Source organism: Microtus oregoni, unplaced genomic scaffold, assembly GCF_018167655.1.
Source record: "Microtus oregoni isolate MIOR12 unplaced genomic scaffold, Mior012 000016F_ref0000370, whole genome shotgun sequence".
Taxonomy (NCBI): Eukaryota; Metazoa; Chordata; class Mammalia; order Rodentia; family Cricetidae; genus Microtus; species Microtus oregoni.
The window spans coordinates 30,673,726-30,699,680 of NW_024543075.1; the positions used below are offsets into that span (position 1 = coordinate 30,673,726).

The window sequence follows — 25,955 nt, forward strand, 5'->3', positions numbered from 1 at the left end:
AAGGCATGCGCCACCACCGCCCGGCTGATGCTTGATTTTTAGACATATATGTATACTAATCTGAAAAACTCAAATTATAAAAATTAAACATCACTTTTACACTTAAATTATTCAAATTTCTGAAAGTATTTTTACTATAAAATAACCAAGAAACAGGTATTTATTAATCATCTTATGTAACACAAAAGTGCTAAAAAGAAATACAGTTAAACTTGCTCATTCATATCCAGGATGAGAAAATCTACTTAGTCTGCCACTGAAATGTACAAAATAAAATCTGTGGGAAGATTAAGTCTCATATGTGAAGAAAATTAATCTCTGTATGTTTTATATAATAAATATTAAAAGTATTAATCATTATTCATCACTAAGCAGTGAACTAGAAACAGAAATCAGATTTGGGACAGATGATGAAACTGCTTTTAACTGAGGAACCCTAAAGAACAAAACCAATCAGCACAAGCCTGGATTCCCCATGGGAAACACACAGGGAGGACTGACAATGACCAGTGGACATCTCAGCACTCTTAGTTTCAGTTTCAGCTTATGTTTCTTCCAACTGACCTTTTGCCCTCTCTATCAGGTTCCCACAAAGTAAGTAAACCAAGATCAACTGCAGAAAAGGACAGCCATGGCATCCAGACAGGACGAGAGTGAAGTGTAGTTACTGTCTGCAGACACTGCTCACAAGCACCTTCCCGCACCTACTGCCTGGATGTCCGAAAGGAGAACATCAAGAAGAAAAACTTCAACTTGGATTTTGTATTTTTTTCAGAAAGTTTTTTGAGAAATAATTTCCTTAGATATGAAGGAACTGGCAAGCCTTTTCTACAGAACTGTTTAAAGCATAATACTACAGGGGATTTTTAAGCAAATCATTACAGATACCAGCTGATAAGTAATAAAATTCAAATCTTCCTCTCTCTTATTATTTCTGCAGCCGATGGCAACATCTCAATCTCATTGTCCCTGTTTCACAGCACTGTCATACTAAAATCAATCAACTTTTTATAACTCAGAATTTTAAAATAACTTCCAGAGCAAATGTTTTCAATACCAATGTACTGATCCTCTGAAACGAAACTTGTCATTCAGCACAAATGATTACTAGCATTAACTAACATTTCAAAAAAGAATGAAATTCTTCTCATTCTAATGCTAAACATCCGGGTCTACGTGGTGACCTATCAGACCTACAGAAGAGTGAGGAGTCATGATCTCTAATATACAAATTACAAGGAAGGGAAAAGACCTAAAATTCCATTATAAGGTGACCCAACAACCTAATGCCTACTCCTTTAAACGGTATCACAATTACTAGAGATGGGCAAAATTAATAACAATTTTAAAAAATATAAACATGTATTTTTGAGTATTTAATACTACATTTGTCAGGGAAGCTACCCTACTGAAACAGCAATATTAAAAACTCTAGAAAACAAATTATCTCTTTCACTAGCTCAGATTCTAAGATTTTAATAAAGAACTTTTTAAATTCAAAAGTGTCATCTTTGTTAATATCATTCTCATGGGTTTCCCTAAACAAGACTTTATGTTTTAAAAATGAGGAGCTATTACAGGGAGAGACAGACCTCCTACTAGAGTTAACTGGATAGGAGGCAACCTTAGTGAGGCTTTTGTAGGAAGCAAATAAGATCGTATCACTGGCACAGTGTAAACTGTAGTAACTGAACAGCATTAAGACCTGGTGGAAAGTCATACAGGAGCCAAGCATTTCTAATACGATCTAAAGAAAAACCTTCAAGTAACTATTGAATAATTCATTAGTAGTCAACTGGCTGAAAACTAGATTTTTAAAGTAATCAACAAACAAGGAACAGCTTTTCAAATGATTTGTGTCACTTAACTAAAGGAAAAGATGCTTCCATAGGAAGCACAGCTGCAACTTGTTTTTTTAAGAAAGGTGCCCTGGTGATGCAATCTGGCTTCACTTTCCATTGTAGGGAGCTTCTTCCCTTACCCATGGGCTTATCAGTGCAGGATGAACTGATTCCTTTATCCTATCATACACATATACCAGAAAGAGTCAAGTTTGGAAATGTCTGAACTTCTACAAAGGCAATGTGGCCAGGACTATGTGGATTCCAATGGTGGGGGAGAATCCCAGTAAATTTCAAGTAACTATTTGTTTCTTGCACAAAAATAAAAATAAAGTCGATTTGTTCAGTCTTGTAATGTGTGAACTTTTTATTCAACAGAGCCCGAAGAATCACAAAGTTCAGCTAAGCCACAAACAAAAAAAAAAAAAAAAAAAAAAAAAAAAGAGCCTGGCTCAGTTTCCAGAGATGCCTGTTAAGTATTCAAAAGAAAACTTCTGATATTCTGTAAGACTCATCTAGCCAGTCAGTTTCTTCCTCCTGCACTAGGCAACACTGGCTTTAAAGTAAAGCAGAATTAGAGTCTGATTTGGTTTGGTTTTGCAACAGTCTCCCTATGTAAGCCAAGGTGGCTTCAGATCTGACAGCCTCCTATCTCAGTGTCTCTAGTGCTAGAATTGGAGGCCTGTGTCTAGTGGCTCTCAAACTCTCTAAGCTTACATGTAAAGAAGAAAACTATGGACGATTTTGATAACTATTGCATCAATGTTAAAATGGAAAAATGATAAAAATTTAAAGTAGCAGCAATCAGTCTTGTGCATAGCAACACACAGTGAGTGAGGGGCGCACTACTTAAATCACTGTATGAGACCAGCATGATCAAAATACCAGTACTGACTTGGATATAAAAAAATTACAGGCCAGAATCTATTATGAGCATAGATAAAAAAATAAAAATGAGAATAAAATGTAAGAAATAACAATATATAAAAAACATAACCTACTAGAATTTACTCTTGAAACAAACATTTGATCCAACATTCAAAAATAAAGTAACTCATCACATTAACAAAATATAGGAGAGAAGTCATAGGATTATCTCTATCAACACAGGAAAAAGCACTGAAAGACTTAACATTCACTATTCCTTTATTTAAAAAACAACTGTCCTTAGATGGAAGAAAACGTCCCTTATCTGATCAAAGGCATCTAGTATCAACAATAGTAACACATAAACCACTTACAGCTTGCACCAATCTCAATGGTAAAACAGAATATTTTCCCCTGTTAAGATGAATAGTGGGTTATTCAATAACATCGCTTCTAGGCAACATTAAACTATAGGTTCTAACCAAGAAAACAGGTGACAAAATTATGAGAAAGTACTAAGATGGGATACAAATAAGACACACTAAGAGACAACATGAATACATAAAAACCCAAGAAACTCTACAAATAAAAAGCTATAAAGAGTAAGTTCATTTAGTAAAGTTTTTGATACAAGTTCATGGCTTACCCACCGCATTTCTATGTAGAAACTAGTGAAATATAAAATTTATGAAACATTGGTTATATGATAACAAAAAGTAAATGCCAACAAAGGAAACAGTAAAACAGTAAGTAAAAGAAAAACAAAAAGCTATAAACGTACCATGGCATTTACAGAGTCAAAAGGCAGATAACATGATGAACTGCAATTTTCTGTAGTCATACCAGTTGGCTAATCCAATGAACATAGGTGAGTGCACCAGTTACTTTACATCTATAGACACTTTGAGCAAAGTGTTTATGTGTTCTGTATGGGGTGTGGTTGTGTCTCCTTATTTCTCTAATTTGTGTGTCTATGATGTTAGTAATGCTTGAGTACATTTTATGTAAAGTCATTTTCCATTTGAATATTCCTCTTGAAATATTTTCTGATTTAAATTGCTTTGTGTGTCTTGAATGTGTTAATATTAGGTCTTTACACTTCTTTTGTACCCTTTGTATAAAGCCTTTGTTGGACTGTCTTTTACTGGTCTGTGGCATATCTTCATTCTGGCAAGTTTAAGTCCTTTAACTTTTTTCTTTAAAATTGCCATAAAATTGAAATTAAAAAAAGTGCGTCAGAGAAATGCAAATTAAAACTATTCTCTGACTCTATCTTGTCCCAGAGATAATGGCAATCATCAAGAAAATAAATAAAAGAATCCTTATTCACTGCTGGTAAACTTGTAAGCCATTGTAGCGACAAAAACTAAAATAGCAGAGGGGGCAAGAGATGACTCAACTGGTAACTGCCTGCCACACAAGCATGAAGAGTTTAGATCCCCAGTGCCCCCCCCAAAAAATAAACAGACAAAAAAACAAATAAATATTAGTATAGTAGGCCACAATCCCAGAACTGACAAAGCGGACAGGAGGATCCCTGGGGTTTGCTGCCCAGCCACCCTGGCAGAATAGGTGAGCTCCAGATTCAGTGAGAGACTCTATCAAAAACATAAGGTGGAGCACATTGACAAAAGCCTGCACAAGTTAGACAATTTTAACAACTGGCTATGGACCGGGCCTTATTGCTGCTGATTTAATGGCAACTGGCAGATTGCAGGAGATGGGGAGGCATAGCATTCTACTCTACACTGAGCATGCTAGGCCATACCAGACAGTTCTAAACCGAGAGTCACACAAACCTAAGTTAATCTGTGAACCACAAAAAAAAGAAAATTAAGAAATGAGTATGGGGAAAAGATTTGTAAGAAAGAAGTGAAGGGTAACAGGAGTGGGAGGGAAACAAAAGAAGGCAGAGGTAGACTAACTGTATTGCATTGTATAAATGTGTGAAATTGTCAAAGAAGAAAACTGGTTAATAAAAATAAATATATAGATGAAAAAGTGACTGAGGAAGACACAAAACATTGATCTCTGACCTCCATACACTCAGGGTACGGAGACAGAGAAATTCGTAAATAAATGTAAAAATTCAAAGAAGAATGTCTTGAAATCAAAAATAATACAAACAAATCAAATATTATACAGAGTATATTACAAGTAGTACTATATATACACATACACACAAAAACAGTACAATCATGACACAGTGATGTGCTATGGAATAATCCCTGTATATTCTGTGAGGACTTGCCACTGTGATTGGTTTAATAAAGAAGCTGACTGATCAATAGTTGGACAGGATAAGGTTAGGTGGGAGAACCAGAATAAGAACACTGGGAAAGCCGAGCAGTGGTGGCACACGCCTTTAATCCCAGCACTTGGGAGGCAGAGGCAGGCGGAGCTCTGTGAGTTCAAGGCCATCCTGGTCTACAAGAGCTAGTTCCAGGACAGGAACCAAAACCACAGAGAAACCCTGTCTCGGAAGAAAAAAAAAAAACCACTGGGAAGAAGAAGGGAAGAGTCAAGAGTCTCGAGCCAGTGCAAGAGAAGCAAGATAAATATGCCATACTAAGAAAAGGTATCAAGCCACATAGAAAAAGCATAGATAAGAAATATGGGCTAAGTAGTAACAAGCCTGAGATATTGGCCAATCATTTATAATTAAGTTTCTGTTGCAGGACAGACACTTCCTCCTACAGTGATGACTAAACCAGTCACTGAATACCACTCCTCAGTGCTATGCCTGTCTTGTCTGCCCCTACATCTTGATCCCATTTTTTTTTTTTTTTTGCTTCCATGTTCGGGCTAATATTTCCACTTTAACCAATGTGGTTATTTTTTTTCTGCTGTGCTACTGGGATCTTTTGTTTTCTTTACCATATTTGGATGTCCACCTAACTATCTTTGAAATATACACACACAAAAGACGTCACTGAACTTCACTGTTCTTGGAGTCTACTGCTACTTTCCTTAAAAACTGCATAGCCATCATTTCTTGCTCCCATATCTATATCCACTATTGAAGGTCATCAGCAACTCCTAGTCATCAAATCCCACTCTCTTCCCTAGCTACCACAATTACTATTAAAACAAAACTTTAGCTCTGTCAGTGCACTGTTTCCTCCTAACTTCTTGAATTACATGTTTACAGGGTATTTTTCCTCATATGTAGATTTGGAGATCAATTTCCAGCACTAAAACAATCAAATAACATCTCCCCACATACAAAATATATTGATTTGGAATTTGCAGTATAAATATCTGATCCATCTTATTGCTCAGGCTGTTACATAATTTCAAATGTGTATATACAGAATTAAAATTAAAGACCCATTTCATGAAACAATGGAGTCTATTAACTGCATTACTGTAAAACCACATTAAAACTAAGTTTCCAAATTTTTGAAATTATTTGAAGTTTAAAAATACATACATATATCATGCTTTTGTTGATTGGGTTTTTAAATCAAATAATATAAAAGACATGACATTTTCTCTTAGTTTTGTAGCTGTATGGAAAAGGTACAGAATTGAGGGTGTTGGGAATTGTTCATTATTTGTCAGGCATAGGTCTAGGACATGGAGATAGTCATGAGCAACCTCACCAAAGCCTGCCCTTACTGTAGAACTCAAATTCTAGTGAGGAGATGGAAAATAAGCAATAAGTATATATATGAACACACACATATGTGCTAAAAAGGAAAATAAGAGACAGTAAGATAACAGAGGGCTATAGAAAGTGGTATTTTAGAAAGGTAATAAATGCGAGATAGGATATACAAATATTGCTTCTGGTCAGTGTATTTAGAAAAATGTTTTCTGCAAACAAAAATGTGTTTACTAAGATAAAAATCACTTAAAATTTAATTAAAGCACCATCTACTTACCTCGGTTTTCTAGTCTTTAATATTTACTAACGCCTGACTATAGTTTTACTGCATAATTTAAATAAAATTTTATAAGGTTGTGTCTACATCACATTGACAGAGTTCTCAATTTACTAACAACTCTAAATAAATGTTAATGGCCTCCGTTTGGGGCATGGCTTTACTCTGCATTATTCTGTGTATGCCTTATATGAACAAAGAAGAGGATGATTTACCCCTCTTTAAATAATCACCTTACCATGCATACTCCAAATTATAGACTGAAGCTTCTGTTTTCTTTCTCCAAATTGGAGGTATTTTTTTCACATTGGAGCATCCACATATATTATAAGGCATTTATTTTAGATATATGATTCATGAATAGTTAATGGGCGTATGTATACTCGACAGTCACCACCTCGGTTTGGAAATACCTATTTCTAACATTTCAGAAGAAATTTTCATTCACTCTGTGAATCATTATTGTTGATACTGTTCTAATTTCTATTGTTTCCATTTTCTGATTTTGAACTGTGTGGTTTGTCATCTTTTAGATCCATTATTTTCTGAAAATGATGCCTATAAAATTTATAAACATTGTATCACTAGTTTTAATTCTCTATATTCTGTGGCATAAATTTATAATGCTATTATTTACTCTTTAGTTTATGGACATTTGGTTGTTTTCATTTGGGCAGACAGTAATAAATACAGCTATAACAGATACTCATACAGCTTTTGTTTGAACCACTTTTGTTGTAAACTACTGTTGCGGAATATTCATTTATACTGTAAAGATGTATTTCTACCTAAGGCACCTTCTAACTGCTTTAATACAGAGCTAAGATGGCCAATGGCTAAGCAGGAGAGATAGGCAGGGCTTCTGGGCAGCAAGAGGAAACTCAGAATGAATCTAGGTGCACGAGGGACACCAGCCAGAGGCAGAACAAGTTAGACACGCAAAATAGGGCAGAGCCACATGGTAGAATGTAGATTAATTTAAAAATATGGGTTAATAAAAATATAGCTTAATTTAAATTATAAGAGCTAATTGAAAAATAAGCCTAAGCTAAAGGTCAAGCTTTCATAATTAATAAATAGTTAATAATTCATTATTTGGGAGCTGGCTGGTGGGACAGAAACTCATTATAAACTAAGATTTTGTGCTTCTCAGTTTGTTGGACTTGGGCATCATATAATTCATAGAGATCTCTTCAAGAGAAAGAATACAAATCAAAATTAATTACAAGTATAAAACCAATTTACACTGAGAAAAAGAGTCACGGTATCACAAAAATCCATAAAAAGAATTTTTTATCAATAATCCCCTCAAAACACTTCTACTATTTATTGCTTCTACATTTTATTGGATTTTATTACATATCTTTTGTGAGTATATGGTAAGAATATCACAGATTTTTAATATGAAAAAAATTACAATTTTTCATAAACAGTTATTTACATTTTAGAAAATACAGTCTGTGATTCTCAAACTGTTGCTGGTTATATCATGCTGCTATCAAATTTAAAGAAACTCAATTGTTTCCTTCATTTGTACAGTATCAAACCAAAAAGTTTTTTCCAGACTAGCTTCTAGCTCTATTTATTTCAATCTTAGCCTCTTCCACATTCTTCTAGTGCCAGGCAGAAGACAAAAGTTTCACCACTCTAGACATATGGCCTTCATCACTGCATCTAGCTATGAGTCAGCAAAATGGGTACACGAATGTCTCCAGATATCACTCTATAAAAATACTATAAAATCACAAAGGTTGAACATATAATAATCAACTTTTTAATGGTATGAAATGATAATGAATTCAAGAGAAATCATACTTTTGAATTCTGAATTTTTACCTTTACTCAGGCCAGTGACATACAGTTCTGTAAGGTAAGCTTAACCAACATAGGACAGCAGTAGTCAACTAGAACTCCCGATCATCAGAATCACAAATATAAACAATCGCTGCTCTATTGTGTATAAAATTATTAGCAGTTTTGGGATACTTGCCTACCAAGTGCCCAGCTGTGTCTCCTGAATTCATACAGCCAGTATTTTTCACCTTCAGTACAATATTCCATCAATTACATAAGACACTCAATACTTTATCTTAAAATAGGCTTTATAGTTAGATCACTGTAGCCAACTGTGGGCTAATGTAGTATTCTAGGCATATTTAACAAGGCTTGATGAGCTATGATGTTTGGCAGGTTATGCTGATTATAGTGCATTTCAACTTATATTTTCAACTTATGGTGGCTTTGCTGTGATATATTCCAAGGCAAGGCAAGCTGTGTGTATACTCAGAAATAGCAGGAGAAAAGCATAAATCTATGCCACCTAAAAGAAATGTATACCCCAAACTCAACTTCCCCTTTCCTGAATTCCCAAACTGCCTAAACATCACTGCAATGCTACATGCCATGAAGAATGCAAATTAATAACAGTATTAAAATACTTTTTGAAAATTTTAATCTCACCCATGATTAAATGTCAATTGTGACTTTCAAAACAAACAATCTTCCCTTTTAGGATCTAGTGACTGTATTATCAACCTGACAGAAAAAGAAGTTTGCATTCTACATGAATTCCAAGGCCAAAACCCTTCGGACACACAGCTGCCAATAAAACATACTGAATAAGAGGGCATATCTCTTGCCTCACTATTTCCAGCATCTTATTGGCCTTTTCTACCTAGACAAGGGCTGAAGGAATTCCTACAGCCAGTAGCCTTCAAGTTACCTGCCCACTTGGGTGTGGCCTCTTATACTATTTATGCTCGTGTAAAGTGTGCGTCAGGCCTTTTTTCTGGCTGCGGGATTCGGTTGCTGTTCTCCGTTCCAGCAGAGGATATTGATTTGTGAGTCTACCCATAAATAAATAACCCTCTATTGTTCTCAATTCTGAGCTAGTATGGGATTTCTTTTAAGCATCTTTCTTCAGACAAGAAATATAAACAATAAAAACTGTAGTGATATTTCATTTGTATTTTAATAAATAAAGCATGCCTGAAGATCAGAGATTAAAACAACAAACACACTGATCAGCCTTACAGACTAGAGAGTGGAGACATACACCTTTAATCCCAGTAGCCACACTAGTTTGCCATAGAAACCAGGAGGTAGTGGTGCATGCCTTTAATCCCAGCTCTAGAGAGGAATGTAAAACCGGAGGCGACATCTCTCAAACACAGTCTCATTCTGAGATTCCTGGAGGCAGGATCGCCATTTAATACTGAGATAGAGCCAGTGGCTGGCTGTTTGCTTTTCTGATCTTCGTCAGGTTGAACCCAGTATCTGCCTCTGGGTTTTTATTAATAGTGATACAAAAAAACATAATATTTACAATACTCTCAACTTCAGTTTAATGTTCAATGTGAAGTTTAAATGAGTAGTTAATATTAATAATCATTTAAAAAGAGGCACAATTGAATTGTAGGCCTTAATCAAGCCAAACCCAAATTATTACACCCCTAAAATCTTAAAACTTCTTAAAGTCAGGTAGCCTATCAGCCACGTGGATCTAGTTTAGTAATTTATCCAGAATCATAGTGATTGCCCTACACACAGATGCCATACTAGAAGAAATCAATACCCTATTGTTAACTAGCGAAGAGGAACAGTAATATGTTCTTGGTAACAAAAATAAACAGAATTAAACATCAATACCAAGTAGCAATAAATGAGCCTGTACACATTACCTTAGTTTGTATACAGAACATTCTCAGACAATACAGAGTACATATTCAGTCATGCAGCCATGCTCCATTGAAAGATGTCATCGTAAAGATACAACTGAACAAGAGTTCCCAAGTAAACAAGACAAACTACTGACAGAAGTGTCAGCAGTTAGACACAGGTAGGGACGTATTTCTATTTGCTTTCAGTTGCTAGGATTCAGTGTCCATTTTTCTATAAGTCTAAAAACGTGCAACTCTGATTTCCTGAAGAGTTCATATATAAAGTATCAATGGATTGTTTGAGACATAAAAAGTAATTACAAGTTTTAAAATATCTAATTTCTTGAAAACACTCATGTTTTCCCTATGGTTAAAAACAAGTAAAAGTGAAAATTATAATTTCTTTACTAGAAACAACACAATTTCAATATAAAAAATGAAAACATATACTTTACAGTTACCAGCACAAAGATAAAGTTCTGAGTGTAGATTTGGGGGAAAATGTTCCCTATCAATTTTTAAATATACTAAACTATATGTAGTAAAAAATTACATGTTTTGTATTGTCTAATAAAGGCCAATTTGAGAAAATGCTGAGTAGTACTTCTAATCAGTGTAGATTTTACCTTCTGAATCAAAATTTAAGATTAAATACTAATCAACTGAATATTAATAAACTGAATTGTAAATCTATCTGACCAATGAAAGAAGAGGCAAAATAAATGCTTGTTAGACAAATTAAAGTAGACAAAGTGGAATTCCAGAGCCTTTTTCATAACTCCTTAATATCATCATAGTTCAATTTATAGACCAAGTTGGAAAGTTCCTTCAAGAACTTCTATCTAGTCTTGGATATTCTTCTGCTGTTTCTGGGTACAGATACATTTTGACGTGCAATGAAGTTATTCTCCAGTAAACGCATCACAAGTTGAAAACACAAATTAAAATGCACTTTAATCCTCTTAATCTACCAAACATCACTGTTCAGCCCCACCTATTCATTTACATACCTATTAGCAAAAAGAATGTCTGGGAGATATTTCGAGTGGATTTAATAAAAGTATCATATTACAAAACATCAATATAACTAAATAATAAGCTTACATTTCGGGATTTTTAATTTTTAACTACCTACTTACTGTATATGAGTATGTAAGCACACAGGTCTACATGTCACAGGAAAACTTTCAGGAAGGTTCTCACTTTCCACCTTTTTAAGGCAGGGTCAGCTGTTTTAAGGCATAGGCCCCAGTCACAGAACCTGTGTCCAAAATTGCATTGAGCCATCCCCTGTCCCCACTCTAAAAATCATTTTAATAAAGGCACAGCATATTTTAACAAAATTAAGTTAAGCAGATACTGTCATTTTTACATCTTTAATTAGGTATAAAGATCATTCCATTTTAACCTTCCTGTTTTAGTCACCACTGGAAAAGACTAGATCCTCTATGTAATAAGTGTTTTTATTAATCCTTTGAGAATTTCGTACAATGTATTTTGATCATATTCACCCCCAACTATTATCCCTAACTTCTCCCATATCTGCACTTCCTCCTCCATGTACTACCAACTTAATCTCTTTTTTTTCTTAATTTAATAACCCAATAACTCCAATCTGTGTTGTCCACCTACTTCTGGGTTTGGGGGCATCCCGTACATATTTTCTTAGCACTTAAAATTCTGAATATCTCAAATTATTTTAGGGAAAAATTCTTCTACAAGTTAAAAATTAACCACTATTTCAAGAGTTTCAAATTAATTATAGGACCTAAATAAATTGTATGAATCACTAACATCATTTTCTTTACAGTGCTAGCAGTCTTTGAAGATAAGACCCTAAAGATAACAAAACATCAGAAGGCCAGAACTCATGAAAGAACTTACACCTTTAATGTGTGACCTGCCACATGAGAAACAGGCATCCACCATATCTGAGTCACTGTATGTTTGGCTCTTGCTACACCAGGCCAGCCTGAATAACAACAGAGCAATGAAACAATCTCTGGGTTTCATTTTCTAAATCTTTCTGATTTGTTTCATCTCTTACAAAAATTGGTTTGCTTGCTATTAGTAGGTTTTTCTTAGCTATATACTGTGTGTATCGATTCTCTATATAAAGTATGATGAAGTGTGGTTTATTCCATACCAAATTTAGGTCACTGTAGCTACTGATTTATATCATCTGTACTAACTGTAGAAAGTCCTCTGTTCAGGTAACAGTAACTTCTATGAATTTATTTAGTAGGAGTTTATTAAATGCTGTTCAAATTTGCTTTCTGTTGCTGTCATAAACACCATAACCAAAAGCAACTTGAGGAGGAAAGTGTTTATTTCATCTTATACTTCCAAGTAACAGTCCTGAAAGAAGTCAGGGCAAGAATCCAGAGCAAAGCCTATGGAGCACTGCTTATTGGAGCTTTGCTAACTTTCTTAGGCAGTCTCAAGTCCACCTGCCCAGGGTGGCACTGTTCATAGTGGACTAGGCTCTACCACATCAATCAATAATCAAGGTAATTTCCCCAGATATGGCCAAGAGGCAATCTGATTTGAATGATCCCTTGCTTGAGGTTCCCCATTCCCAGGTTTTGCCTAGTTGACAATAAAAACTAACCAGTGCAAACATCAAATTAGTAACTGTGTGCTACCTGAAATGCTAATAGTAATATATGAGAAAGAAGGATAAGACTTGTTCCCTAAGCTTAAGAAACCACAAATCTAATGACAGCAGTTGCATGCCTAACTAAAATACTAGGTAAAGATATTTTGACAATATTTATAAACACTACAAACTATTTTAAAAGAATATTCTAAGTATCAGTAAACAGAGATAGGAAAAATTACCTGAGATTTAGTTTAAGTCACTGTTATTTCTACAGCCTCTTATTTTTCCACTTCCTCTATAGCTACTCTACCAACAGCCCATAAGAAAGCCAGGATAGCCTTTCTAAAATATAAATACCATAAAATTGTCTCGTGACTTCTCATTAGGAACCAATTATAATGAAATGCAAACACTAACATGGTCTACAAGGCATTTTGAGACCCATTCTTACCACTTCTACCACTCAATTGTCTTTCTAACCCCAAAACATGCCAAGCTATTTCCCACCATGGGGCCTTTACCTTGCTAGTCTTCTGCCAAGTTAAGTGCTTCCTCCCAGCATAACATGGCTATAATTCAAAGAATAAATTTTTTAAATAATAATATAAATAAGGAACACAGGAAAATAATATAAAATAAGGCAGCCGCTTGTAGTACAGTAGACAGAAGTCAACAGTTCTACTTCTAGGAATATGCCCTAAAGAACTGATGGCAGAAATTCAACCATTCACGCTTACAACATCGTATTATTCACAAGTGCTAAAAGGTGGAAACAACCAAATGAACAGATTTTAAAAAAAAAATGTGGCATACACTTAGAATATTATTTAGTCACATAAAGGGAGAAAATTCTAAGATATGCTGCAACATATATACCCTGAAATCATGTATCAGTGAAATAAACCAGTAACAAAAGGACAACTATTATTCGACAATTTATATGAAGTTCCTAAAGTAGTCAAACCAGAGACATGTTGGTGGCTGGGGGCTTAAAGGGACGGAATGAAGAAGAGTTATTAGTTTAGCAAGTATAGAATACTGCTCAGTTTGGAAAGGTAAGTCATTCTATATATAAATGGTGGTTAATGCCCACACAATACATAAATGTACTTACTGTGAACAAACTGTGCACATAAACTGATTATAAAATTTGACCTCAAGTTAGGTTTAAAAATTAATACATATGTTTGTACACATATACACACATTGAAGCCCTCTTGTGATAATAGTGATAATATCTAAGTATCTTCAGGGGAAATTTATTTAACCCTTCTTGCCTCCCTTATGCCAAAGTCAAACTAGGAATCCAATCTTGAAGGCCATATTTAATTAATGTACCTTTACCATAGAACAAGCAGCACTTTTAAAGGAAGTAGCTTTATGTAAGGCTTTCTACTGGTTCCCTTCCTTTCAACAAGCCTAGGCTTTGTATTCTAACACAGTATGTAGGACAAAGTAAATATCTAAGGTCTTTGAAGATGGGAGAAACTCTTCAAGTGAACGTTGACTTCAATGTCTGATAACCTCACAGGCTTCCACTTTGATTATTTGGGGGTGTCTTAAGTCTTAAGGTTTTTATTTTGCTTTTGGTAGGGCTGGAGAGCAAACCCAGGGGCCCAAATATACAAGGCAACTGCTCTACAACTGAGCTATACATCCAGTCTTAATATTTTCTTTTTTTTTATTTTTTTTATTGAGAAAAGGAAAAAAAAGTTTCCCCCTCCTCCCATTCCCCTCCCCCTCCTCCCACCCTTCTCCCCCTCCCCCTACTCCTCTCCCCCTCCCTCTCCAGTCCAAAAAGCAGTCAGGGTTCCCTGCCCTGTGGAAAGTCCAAGGTCCTCCCCCTCCGTCCATGTCTAGGAAGGTGAACATCCAACCTGGCTAGGCTCCCACAAAGCCAGAACATGAAGGAGGATCAAAACCCCGTGCCATTGTCCTTGGCTTCTCATCAGCCCTCATTGTTCACCATGTTCAGAGAGTCCGGTTTTATCTACGCTGCGGTAAAAAACAATGACTTCTCGAATTTTGCATGCAAATGGATGGAAATAGAAAACACTAATCCTGAGTGAGGTAACCCAGACCCAAAAAGATGAACACGGGATGTACTCACTCATAATTGGTTTCTAGCCATAAATAAGGGTCACGGAGTCTACAATTGGTGAACCTAAAGAAGCTAAATAAGAAGGTGAACCCAAGGAAAAACATATAGTTATCCTCTTGCAAGAGACTTGAACCTAGAGTGGCTCTCAGGAGCACAAGGCGATGTCCCCAGTTAGTTCCTTGGGCAGATGAGGATAGGGAACCTGAAATGACCCTATCCTATAGCAATACTGACGAATATCTTGCATATCACCATAGAACCTTCATCTGGTGATGGATAGAGATAGAGACAGCGACCTACACTGGAGCACTGGACTGAGCTCCCAAGGTCCCAATGAGGAGCGGAAGGAGGGAGAAGATGAACAAGGAAGTCAGGACCACGAGGGGTGCACCCACCCACTGAGACAGTGGGGCTGATCTATTGGGAGCTCACCAAGACCAGCTGGACTGTGACTGAAAAAACATGGGATAAAACCGGACTCTCTGAACATGGCGAACAATATTTTCTTATCATACCAATTCAACAACTGCAGTTTTACAGATTTTTACAGAAGATATTTTTAAATGTTTGACTTCTAGTTTGTGTCAATGGGGAGTTTTTTAATGTGTGCTTGTTTATATTTACAGGGGTATGTGTGTGTGTGTGCTTTTAAGGCCACAGGACAACCTCTAGTGCCATCTTCAAAAACACCATCCACTTCCTTTATTATATGATATTCCATTACCCTGGAGCTCATCAATCAGACGAGATAGGCAGAAGACCCTACGAATCCTCCTGTCTCCACCTCTGTAGCAATGGTATTGTAAACATACACGTCCACAATCAGGCTCTTTAAATGGGTTCTGGATATCAAACTTGGGTTTGTACAGCAAGAACTTTACTGACTGAACTATCTTTCCAGTCCCCTCAACACTGCTGACTGAGCTATCTGGACTGCCCCCTGAACTGGGATATTTCTCAGATGCATGTTCTTATGGTGATATTTTACTTATGTTTTATAAATGAAGCTTGCCTGAAGAGCAGAAGGTAAAACTAAGCCACTGAAGGCCAGGCAGTGGTGTCACACACCCTTAATCCCAGGATTTGGGAGCAGAGGCAGATGGATCTCTGAGTTCAAAGACACCCTGGGCTACACAAGATCAATGCAGAAACAGATCCAGGTGGTGGTGGCCTACACCTTTGATGCCAGAAATAGGAATATAAACCAGGATGAGATAGAAACTCGTTCTCTTTCAGTCTGAGGATTTCTTAGAGGTAAGAGCTCTTTGGTGGCCTGGTTGCTTTGCTTTTCTGATCTTCCGGTTGAACCCAGTATCTGTCTCTGGGTTTTTATTATCTGTGCTACATGTTCTACACCAGAAATTGTACTTAGCACCTTATAGTATTTTCTACATACAAGGTTAAGTGATTGGGGAAAATTAATCACTTCAGTTTCCAGCTGCACAACAGGGCCCAGTACTTAGTTCACAGGAGTGGTAAGCACTTTACAATCATTCATACTATAAAAATCTCTTTTCTAAACTTAGGTAAAATTTTCCTGAATTATTTTTTACTATTAATGTTATTATTTCTGGTGGAGAACTTAATATCTGTTTTGGTTGTTAGTACTGATTAGCAACTTTTCAGAATCTAGGTTGATTTCAAAAGATCATGTATTTTTGTATTTAGAATGAAGTGGTGATAACAAGAGATTTTTTTTAAACTTCCTTGTAAAAGCACAAAAGGTAAAAATTTTAATTTGTTTTTATTTTCATTACATCAAGAAACTTCCTTTAAAATTTAAGTTCAGTTGTTGCATACTTCTTGAAGGCTTTCTAACTTGTATATAAGGTTGGCTGTCTCTTGGATGTCTTGTGATACCTACTTCATACCTTTATTACATAAATTGCCACATCAAATTGTAATTCTTTATATATCTTCTATTATTACTGTGTGACCTCCTTGAAATACTTTGTACTTGCCATTTTAGAATCTTTGGCATATCCAAAGATATTTACAAGTCATAAAAATGTTACAGAAGTCTTCAGAAGGAACCAAGCCTGGGGGCACCTTGATCTTGATCTTCTAGCCTCCAGAAATGTAAGGCTATTTAAAGTCTTCAAATCGCCAGCTTGTAGTATTTTCTTGCTACAGCTCTAGCAATCTAGTACATCAGTAACGAAACAAACTTAAAGACACAAATGAGGCAAATGTATCACAGCTCTACAGGACAGAATCTGACTGACACAGGTCTCACTGACCTAAGTGGAGGGGTTGGCAGGGAATCGCTACTTTCTGAAGAAATCTGCCCTTTGCCTTTCCCAGCTTCTTTCCTGGCTAGCTTTCCTTGGCTCATGATTCTTATAACAACAGAACCAGCAGAGTTCAAACTAGCAGACTAACTGAAGCCTAACAATGCCTTACTCCAGCCCCAATCCCACTGCCCCATTGCCTTCTCTGCCCTCTTGCTTCTCTCTTCTCCTTCTGTGCACTGTGAATATGTGTTACTCTGATTGGTTTAATAAACTGAATAGGATAAGGTTAGGCAGGAGAGTCAAACTGAGAATGCTGGGAGTAAGAAGGGCAGAGTCAGGTCTGTGAACAGACACAGAGAGAAGCAAGATGGGCATGCTGTACTGAGAAAAGGTACCAAGCAATGTGACAAAGAACAGATAAGAAATATGGACTAATTTAAATGTTAAGAGTTAGGTAGTAACAAGCCTGAGCTATTGGCTAAGCACTTATTTATTAATACTGAGCCTTTGTGTTGGTTATTTGGGAACTAGCAGGCAGGAAAGAAAAGTCTGCCTACATTCTCCTTTTAAAGGACCTGTGTGACACCAGGCCCACCAGATAATCCTAGATCATCTCCCCATTTCAAAATCCTTAACTTGATCTCAACTGTAAAGTCCCTCCACTATGTATATAAGGTAACATACAAACTCAAGGAATTAGAACACAGACATCTTTAGAGTACTATTTACTCTGCTTATAGACATTAAAGCTGAATATGAACACATCTTGCAACCTAACAATTCTACTTCTACACACATACTTCTAACAGGAGATAATAACAAGAATTTTCCTAATAGCAAAAGAAAAAAACTGAAAAATACCCAAGGATCTACAAGTAATAAAAAAGGGTAAATAAATTTACTATGTTTTGGCAATGAAATAATAGCAACACTGAAAAATAAACTACAACTATCCACTTCAACATAAATCTATCTTAGAAATTGTCAAGCAAAACGTAAAGTTATAATGGATGTATGCACTATATTTCTATTTTATATAAAGTTAAAAAGCAAGCAAGATTACAGATATTATTTAAGTACACATTCATAGACGGTTACAAGATAAGCATGGAAGTGAACAGAGTGGAGATAATGCCTGAGAGAGAAGGATATGATGAATGAAGATGAGGAAGAAAGGGCTTTAAAAGGAAGCAAGCAGTGGCCATGTTACCTGTTTATTTCCTCTAAATTATGTAAAATATAAAGGTATATAGAGTTCTTTCTCACTTAAAATTTCAATTATAATTAAATACATTTAAAATGAAACGCATGTCATGAACAACTAGTCAAACATATATTGTAGGTGATCAAGAAAAAAAAACCTATAAAGACAGAATACCTCCTAGAAAATTCAGTGCTGAGTTCTAGGCTGCAGAAGAAAACAAAAACACTGGGAGATATGCTTTCTGACTTTTGGTAGGTCTGTAAGAATAACAAGCTTCAAACAAACACCTTTGTAACCCTTGGTATGCTTGTAAATACATAAACAGCAGCTCAAGGCTATAAACTGTCAAGAAGTACCCACAGACGGAATCCAGCTCCCCACAGTTTTGCTCAGCTATGCAGGCATCCTGGTCCAGCAGGCCTCTGTCAGCTCCTGTTCCCTACCCTCTCTCCACTCTCTGCTCTGAGATTCATTATCAGGCTGGCCGGGATGGCACTGGAGTTTGAGACTAGCCACACACTGACAAGTCAGGTACATAGCATGTAAAGTTCATCTTCAGGATGATTATTATGGACTCTGGTTTTCAAGAAACCCTCCTGAATCTCCTCCCCTGTCTCTCCATTATTTCTCCCGATTTCCTGTAACTAAGGACATTGCTCTTTATCACATAACTGAAAATACCTGGAAAACCAGAAACAGCTTTAGAACACTACAGCTGCAGGAAAGCATAGGTGGACTAGATGTCAATATCTAGGCTCTAGATCTCACTGTCCAGTATCTTAAATCATAAACTGGAGTCAATCTTCTCATTCTTCTGAGGGTCGATTTCTTTCCCTTCTTTGTAATGAGATTTGAATTAAACTCTAAATTTCTCCAGTATCATCTACACAAACATTTACGCTCAAGTAAGCTTTTCAGCATATGGAAATTCTCTCTTCTTTAAAGGGGACACAGAAAGCCTGGAGAGTGTGCTAGCGAAATAGGCTAACCTGGTAAAGAAAAGGAAAAAGGGAAAGAGAACAAGAAATGAGCCCCATCACTGGAGAAGTCAGCCTAAGGACAACGAAAATAAACTTCACAGCTTTACTTGTAGGTGCTTTTCACTCAGTATATAAAAACATGTTACAGAAATGTTACTATCCAATATAATTAAAAATATTCTACCACACAATCAACTTGTATTCTTAGATATGGTCAGTTCTACAACAGTACAGATTTATTCTCCACTTACGTATTAGGTACTATCTGTCCAAATATCTTAATCCTATTTATTCCCTAAAGGAGAGCTCAACTATTAGGAAAGATAAAAAGGAAAAAAGTCTACCACAAGCTCATTAGTAGTAAGCAAGCTTCCAATAGCTAGAACTAATATGAACACTGGGGTGGTGATCCACAAATCCTAAAATAAAAATGAGTAATAAATTCATAATAATAATCTAAAGCAGGTTATGAGGTCCTTGCAAGCAATGGTCAACGGCATGAACTTTAGCTTGTGTATAATAAAAAGCCATTGAGGTTTTTTTTTTAAAGGATGAGGAACCTAGCCAAATCTCTATTCTTGAAAGAGACCTGGTGGCAGCACACACCCAACTGAAACAAGAGGAGAAAACTGTTTTGTAGGCTGTTGTCACTAACAAAGGCGGGCACAAACTAAAAGGCTCACTGAGGCTATAGAATAAACTTCTAAACTTTTACAATATTATTAAAGAAACTTAGAGTAGGTAACGCCTTGCAAATTATTGAGGACATTAAATAATCTTTAAAATCTTTTTTTTAAGTTTTCACATTACATATGCACACTTTTTTCAAATAAAATTAGCACTTTAAAGAATATTTATGAGCATTAAGGCCACAAGATCTTTAAATATTTACCTAACCATTTAGAAAGCACTTGGCATTTTAGGTATAGAAAAATATCTTACACACTAACTTTCATTTTTCTAAACCTCACATTTAAAAAAAAATTCAATGACAGTGCTGCAAAGCTGACCACCACACTCTAAAATATATCACTGAAATGGAACAGAAATATAGTTCAATGCCTGTCATAGCTATCATATAGGCAACCGGCTTTTTAAAACTTCCTTAGTCTCAGCCTGCTCTTGGCATACTGTAATTTATTGCTTCTATTAACCCTCCAGAGATTGCAGTCAGCAATAATTAGATTTTCATGTTAAATTCCTGAGCATGTTTCTAAAAGAGGACCTTAACTAAGAATTGACTTATACACTGTATTTTAATAATATGAATATAATATATTTTAGTCATGCCATTATTTTCAGCATCTTAACTAATATAGCGTTCAAAAAGTCAAATATTACTCTAACTCTATCTCATGTAAATAAAAACATTTATGTTGCTTTGCATTTTCAAGTGTTTTCAAAGATGTTAAATTCTTTTAAATTCTAGAAAATATTTCAACAATTTTATCACAGGAATTTACTTTTTTAGAATATAAATATGTTTAATTAACAGAAAACACTCTTTCTAAAACTATGAAAGTTGTGCAAAATAGCACAATGGCATAAAACGAGGTGACGCATGAGCAAAGAGAGCCGAAATGACCTTATAGTCTACAGTTCCGTCTGCTGAGCCTGTGAATGCCATGGCTTCTCACCGTTGTTTGTGTCACCCTTTGGGTAGTTCAAAGGGTCAAGGGCCACCCTTCGTTCCTGCCTCTTCCCCATACATTTTCATCCCTGCACATATCATTAAGGAACCTCTTTATCGTTTCAAAGAAAGAAGAGCCATCACTAAACATCCCTCATCAGAAATTAGTAGAAACAAGAATTTCTGAAAAGTAAAAAGCCATGAGTCCTCTTCTCTAACCATGAGGTCTCATTCAAAGCAATTTTGAAAGATAAAGAATTCACTTTTTAAAAGAAAGTTTCTCTCTAAAAAATAGTTTTGTTCATTTTCCCCAATCATACCTTGAAAAATATACAGCAGTAACAATCTTCAATATTAAAATAAAACTTTTAAAAATTATTCATCTGTGACTCCATATACTTTTATTTATATACTACTGAAAGCATGAAACCACTGACTGAAATTAATTTAGAATTAGAAAATATTATAGAATTCATCTACTGGTATACAGACACAGAGAAGTTCACTGATGTCTCCAAATTTAAACAGGAAGGCCAAGATTTGATCCTTGAAGCTCTGCCTGTGAATCTAGATCATTTTCTCTTGCATCAAGTTTCACCTAAATTCTTATTTGTCACTTTCTGAAACCAGAAAAATATTTTTACAATCATCATATACAACACTTGAGCAATTAGAAAACCACTTGATCCTCTACTTCCATAAAAGTACCAATGTCTTAACTTTCCATCATAAAACACTGAAAAGCACAGATAAATATACCTCTATGTTAAACTTCAACAACAGCATAGATTCTTGTAATCTTTGCAAGACTAAAAATACCCTTATCTCGAAATGCCCAAATAGTATTACTCAGAGTACTAAACAGTAAGTACCCACAGATAAGCCTCTCAACTATTAGCATATACTTTAAGTCGCTCAAAATGTTTGTACTGAAGACCAGAATCTGGGTAAGGGTTTTCTACTCTAAGAAAATACGTTGTCGCCAGGCGGTGGTGGCGCACGCCTTTAATCCCAGCACTCGGGAGGCAGAGGCAGGCGAATCTCTGTGAGTTCGAGGCCAGCCTGGTCTACAAGAGCTAGTTCCAGGACAGGAACCAAAAGCTATGGAGAAACCCTGTTTCGAAAATTCAAAAAAAAAAAAAAGAAAGAAAGAAAGAAAAAAGAAAATACGTTGTCTTTACAAACACAAACTGTATTTTCTTCTAATACAAATAATAAGTGATATTATCTGGAATAATACCGCTCTTAAAGGGTGGAGGGGAGAAGTTGCTTTGATAGCAAGGGAACTAGACTAGGAAAAGAAGACTAGAATTTTTCAATTTACAAAAGAACAGACCTAACAGCTCATAACTTACCAACAAATTACAACCAAAATATTTAAACTGTGTTTTCCTAAAATTTCCCTACAAAAGTGGTGAAACTATGCTAACGGGCTTTTCAAAAGTTAAAAATGCAATCTAGTCACACAAAAATCAAATGTATTCCAATCTATGAAAATAGCTGACACCATCAGAAAGACAGCTAGTCTTCTAACAAGTTTTCACTTGATAAACATTTGTCTACACATTGTCTATTATTGCTGATAGTAAACATATCAACAAAAGGTGTAACTGGTTTATTTTCCTAGCATCTGGCCAAATAATAACAGAGCAAAGAGCACTCAAAGCCAAGCAAAGTAGTACATTCAGGAGTAGGAGAGGCTGGAGGGTCCTCCAGTTCAAGGCCCTCTTGGGAGAGCCGGTCAAGAATACACAGCAAGGCTCTGTATCAAGGGGGAAAAAAAGCAAGGAGCAACAGAAAAATGTCAAATAAAAACATTACATACTATACATAGATCAGTGTTCAGCAGGCCATAAAATCAATGTAGTGGCTCATAGATTATTTTGAAGAGAACACAAGACAGAGAGACCAGTGCCTCAAACGTGTAAAGAACAAGACACGTTTGTTTCCCGTCTACTGGGTCCCAGTGTGAAAAATATCACTACTCAGCAAAATCTGACAGCTAAGAATACACATTCCTCCAGACAGCTCCTACGGGTGCCCTCGAAGTTGCACAGAACACACCTCTCAGAAGTGCGAAATCTCATCAGACCCTAAGGCTGCCACTTCTGTGGCCCTGTGTCTTCCGTCCCTCTGAAAACACGCCTGTCTAAACTGACGTTAATGTCACACAACCAAAGGCAGTCCTTGGGAAGATCCGAAACAATGAAGAGAAAGTATTGGCACTAGGTAAGTGTTCTATACAGAGTGGCTATACTCTTGGTGTCCTATGTGCATTCCCCAACTCTATAGAGATACAAGTTCATTACCTCGAGATGATTTCAATTCCTTAAAAAAAAAAAAAAGAAAGAAAGAAAAGAAAAAAGAAAGCCTATGGGGTTGGGGAGGAAATGTCTCGGGCATCTTTCCACACATTACTAAGTTTAAAGGTTAAATTGCTAAAACCTCTCCTAATTATGCAAGAAATACACAAGTCCGTGAGTTAGTCTGCAAAAGCACTTTTCAAAATTGCATTACTGTGTCCTGCTGCCTATTCATCTAAGTCAAGTCTCAATTCCAAAACTTTTCTGTTCTTTTAACTAAGGAAACACTCATCTGTCCTCTCGGTCATCACCATTCCTGACCAGCCCCGCACTGTGACAAGTCTGCACACACTCCACTCCTGAAGGCTGCTCGTCACCTCTGGCAGGCAGCCTCACTGCGATAGCAAGCAGACCAACGGCACCAAAATGCCATGTGCAGGAGCCTAGCCACGTCCGAAGCGGCAGCAGTCCGCCTAGGAAACCTCAAGGCAGTCACCTCGGTCTGGAAAACTCCCCCTCCACCTGCGGAAGTCAAGCCCTAGAGCGGGCTGATCCTCTCCTCTCCCTGATAAAAAGCCCCCGGCCTCGGCTCCCCCAGGACCCCCTTACTGGGGGCAGCGGTTTCTGTCCCCTGCTTTCCACCGAGAGCCAGCGCGCTTCTCCCGTCCCCCCCGAGCTCCCCCTCCCGGTAGCCCCGGCTCGCCCCCCATCCCTACCTGTTCCCGGGAAATGCAGGGCAACGACGGTCTCCTGAACATCTTGCCACTGCCATAGTAACCGGCGGCGCTTTCTCCCAGCGAAACGCAGCTCGACCTCCTCCGGGGTCTGATCACGGGCACTTTCTCTTCCGCGGCGCCCGCCGAGCGCGGCGGCGGAGAGGCTCCCCGGACGTGGAAGAAGTGGTCCAGGGCCAGGGCCAGCAGGCATCCCGCGCCCCCGACCAGGCACGACAGCAGAGGCCTGAGCGCGGGCGGCAGCGCCCCGAGGCCGGAGAACGACACCCACCACACCAGGCCGGCGAAGAGCAGCACCAGGACGCCGTGGCGCGGGCGGACGCGGGGGGCGAGCGTCAGCAGCCCCACGCAGCCCAGCACCAGGCACAGGCGGCCGGCCGCCGCCGCCGGCTCCCCGCGCAGCCACGACCACCCGTGCCACGCCGCCAAGTCGCCCAGGTAGCAGCAGGCGGGCAGCGCCAGCAGCCACCAGGAGCCCGCGGCGCCTCGGCCGGGGCCCCGCTGTGCGCGCCTCAGGAAGCAGGTGAGGAAGAAGAAGGCACAGGCGATGCTGAAGAGCGGGCTGAGGCTGAGCGAGCAGGCGCTCAGCAGCGCCCGCAGTCCGGCTGCCGCGGCCGCCCGGCGCTCGGGCCCCGCGCCCAGCAGCGCGGCCAGGACAAAGGCGGCCAGGGCGCCGAGCGAGAGGCGTGCCCCGGCGCGGAGCGAGGCCGCCGGCGGCTCCACGTTGCAGAAGCGGCAGAGGTGGAAGAAGAAGCCGCGCGGGGGGTCCGGCCGCAGCGGGCTCACGCAGCTCTTCACGTAACCGTTGCGCAGGCTCTCGGGGGGCGAGGCGGCCGCTGTGGCGGCCGGCGCCGGCGGCGGGGACCTCATGGCTGGCACGTCCCGTTCGCGCTCGTCCTTCCTCATGGCCCCGGGTCGCGGGGAGCCACTGACGCTCGCCGACCCCCGCGCCCTCCGCGTTCCGGGCGCCCCGAGCTTCGCCGAGCGGTCAGGGCTGCGCCCGCCGCCGCCGCCGCCCGGGCTCCCCTGCGCGCGGGCTGAGGGGCGGCGGCGTCCGCCTCATGCTGGCGGGGGAGAGTGGCGGGAGGGCCTCCTGTGCGTCCCGGGCCGCCGCGGACGCCTCTTCTTTTTCCCCGCTCAAGACGCCCGCTCCGGACGGGAGACGGCGGCGGCGCCTCCACGCTCCCGCGCGCTGCAGCAGTTACCTCACGGCTGCAGCCTGGTCCGTTGGGCGCGCGAGCGGGCGCTCCTCCCCCGCGGCTGCCCCTGCCGGGTGCGCGCCCCGCCCGCGGCCCCGCGCGCTCCCGCGGCTCGGGCCGCTCGCCACTCGGGCGGCCGCCGCCCCCGTCAGGATGCGCATCCGGGACCCCGCGGGGAGCGCGCGCCCGCGGCCCGGCCGGTCGCTCCCGTGAGGCCCTGTCCCCGTCCCCGCGTCCAGGCTGAAAGACTGGGACCCCCTCGGGGAGCGCGCGCGGGTCCCCGAGCATGGGACATCCGCCACTCTGACCGCCTCACTGGGGCTGTCCACAGTCCCGAGACCCCGAGCTCAGACCCAGGCGCTGCCACAGTCAGTCAGGTCCCCGCGAGGGCTCGGGGAGCCGGACCCCGAGGCGGGAGTGGAGTCATGGCGTGCCTCGGGACCGCCTGGATGGAGGTGTGAAGGGGGAGGTCGGCCAACGCCGAGCCAGGATGGAGAAACTCTGGCTGTTACACCTGGACTCCAGGGCCCTGCGCAGGCCTGGGATCCTTTCAGGGGCTCAAGAGGAGAGGGCGGCGGAGAGTGCGCTCTGACAGCCAGCGAGTCTCGCTGAGTGGCCCTTTCCATGAGGCTGAGAACTGATAGCCAGTCCTCTGCTGGGCATCCTGGCCACACATGCGCAGCTTCACACCCTCCATCCCACCACAGCGTAGAC

At 39.3% G+C, this 25,955-nt stretch overlaps 1 protein-coding gene across 1 annotated transcript in view; it reads right to left on the bottom strand.

Moving 5' to 3' along the window:
• Pde3b (phosphodiesterase 3B) overlaps positions 1-25,140 on the bottom strand; it is a 137,013-nt gene extending 111,873 nt beyond the window's left edge. The window contains exon 1 of the mRNA XM_041666891.1: positions 24,025-25,140. Within this exon, the coding sequence (XP_041522825.1) occupies positions 24,025-24,948 (924 nt within the window). The 5' untranslated portion in view covers positions 24,949-25,140. The remainder of the gene's footprint in view (positions 1-24,024) is intronic.
• Between the last annotated feature and the right edge of the window lie 815 nt (positions 25,141-25,955).